This window comes from Sinocyclocheilus grahami, unplaced genomic scaffold, assembly GCF_001515645.1.
Source record: "Sinocyclocheilus grahami isolate Dianchi unplaced genomic scaffold, SAMN03320097.WGS_v1.1 scaffold17874.1, whole genome shotgun sequence".
Lineage (NCBI taxonomy): Eukaryota > Metazoa > Chordata > Actinopteri > Cypriniformes > Cyprinidae > Sinocyclocheilus > Sinocyclocheilus grahami.
This window is the reverse complement of record NW_015516832.1, coordinates 689-2715: the sequence shown is the minus strand read 5'-3', so window position 1 is coordinate 2715 and position 2027 is coordinate 689. Positions and strand designations below refer to the sequence as shown.

Below are 2027 nucleotides of genomic sequence, written 5' to 3'. Positions count from 1 at the left end.
CAGGCTGAAGGAAATGTAAATTCACGTCTGCACAGTAGAGGGCGCAGCTCAAATAGCTGTCAAAGAGCTGTCAGTCAATAAATATGAAAACAAATGAGATTACTTATTGAAAAAGTAACTCAGATATTTTCTTGTGAATTACAAAGTAATGCGCTACTTTACTAGTTACTTGAAAAAAGTAATCTGGTTACATAACTTGCGTTACTTGTGATGCATTCCCCCCAAAACTGGCAATGACATCGTCAAAACATCTGGTAGAGTGGGTTTTCCAGGTAACGGTGTATTATGCATGTTATTTTTTGACAGACATTGATGTTGTGATATTCAAATGATGTGGATTTTAATAATTATTTATGTTTTAGCCAGCAAGTATTCAGTGAAGTGACTGATGCCTGTGTTGTATTAATGTTTTTAGTTGTAATAGTTGTTGACGAATGTGATAGATTGCATGAGGGATGAGCTATGACTGATTTTTTTTATTATTATTTTTGCTCAGTTCATTATACTTATTTTATAGAATGAACATTAAGTTATTTCATGGCATAAATATTTACGTCACTCAGAGACTGACATATTCAGCTTGTCAAAAATGTTACATTAAGCGGTCACAATTTAGTCGAAAATCAAGTTAATTTTTTTTTACCAGAAAAGGATGAAAATCCATACCTGTTTGCAGCGATGTAGCCCATGAAGAGAATACTGGAGTACATGTTGAGGTAGGAAGCTGGAGCGCCAAAGTTACAGTAGATACGCTGAAGTTCCATTGAAGTTCTAGCATATTTAGCGATGCGTAATATCAAACACAGGCACACAAACAAGTCGGCTATAGCCAGATTCTTCAGATATATTGTGATGCTGGATTGATTTGTAGCTTTGCAAAAGTACACATATATTGTAATGCTGTTGAGCACCAGGCTTGCCAGAAAAATCAATGTGTATAAACATAGGAAGAATGGACGAGCTGGCATTTCAGACAAGCCACAAGGTCCTTCAGTTGAATTGGTTGCGTTTTGGTCCATGATGGTCACTTGCTGGACAGCGAACCAGAAATGGGATAGATTGGTACCTACTGCAAAAGAGGTATATCATATATTTGTATACATAATATAGAAGAGATATGCAATATATTTGTATGTATACAGTATATATATATATATATATATATATACAGTAGTCAACATTTGAAGTGGATCAAAAAAGTTCATAAAAGTTGTCCTAAGACAAGAATGCATTTTGGTTTTAGGACAACTTTAAAGGTTTTGATCCACTTCAAATGTTGACTACTGTGTGTGTGTATGTATGTGTATATATATATATATATATATTACAAATTTATATTTTAAAAAAACATTGAAAAATATATTTTGTGCTATATATTTTAATCTAAGAAAATGTCACATATGAATAAAAACTTTAATTGTTGTCTATAACACAAATTAACATATATTTTTTTATAAAATTAAATTCTAAAATGATCTTATAAAATAAATTCTTATTAATGTAGTTTTGATCGTATGGCTATTCCATCAACATTTGCATTTAGGCTAAATGTAGGCTACTGTTCAATTGGAAATGTATTTTCTTGCCCGGAAATACATTTTGAAATATATTTTGGTATATGAGGATTGAAACTAAATATATTTCTATTTCAAAAATATATTTCATAGAGCTTTGCTGTTTACAACATATATTTAAAATAGATTTTGGTTACTTTTTAAAAAAAAAACTTTTAAAAACTTTTTTTTTTTTTTTTGCTGTGTGGGAAAACACAGACATTTTTCAAAAAGGCTTTGTGCATCCTCAATATATATATATATACTCAGAATAAAGGAAATGCCATCATTGTTTACTTTGATGTCAATTTTGAAGGAATGGGACAGTTCATATACCTATACAAAACCCCAATAAAGGAGTCCATGTATGGCTTACACTGTAAAAAATTATTGTGATTTTAACGGTAAAAGACTGTAGAAATACCACACTAAAAACCTGTTAAATGATTAACAGTAAGTTTCCTTACAATATAC

General features: G+C 30.7%; 1 protein-coding gene across 1 annotated transcript in view; it reads right to left on the bottom strand.

The window, feature by feature from the left end:
- LOC107579517 (G-protein coupled receptor 87-like) overlaps nucleotides 1-1019 on the bottom strand; it is a 2238-nt gene extending 1219 nt beyond the window's left edge. The window contains exon 1 of the mRNA XM_016265344.1: nucleotides 667-1019. Within this exon, the coding sequence (XP_016120830.1) occupies nucleotides 667-1019 (353 nt within the window). The remainder of the gene's footprint in view (nucleotides 1-666) is intronic.
- Between the last annotated feature and the right edge of the window lie 1008 nt (nucleotides 1020-2027).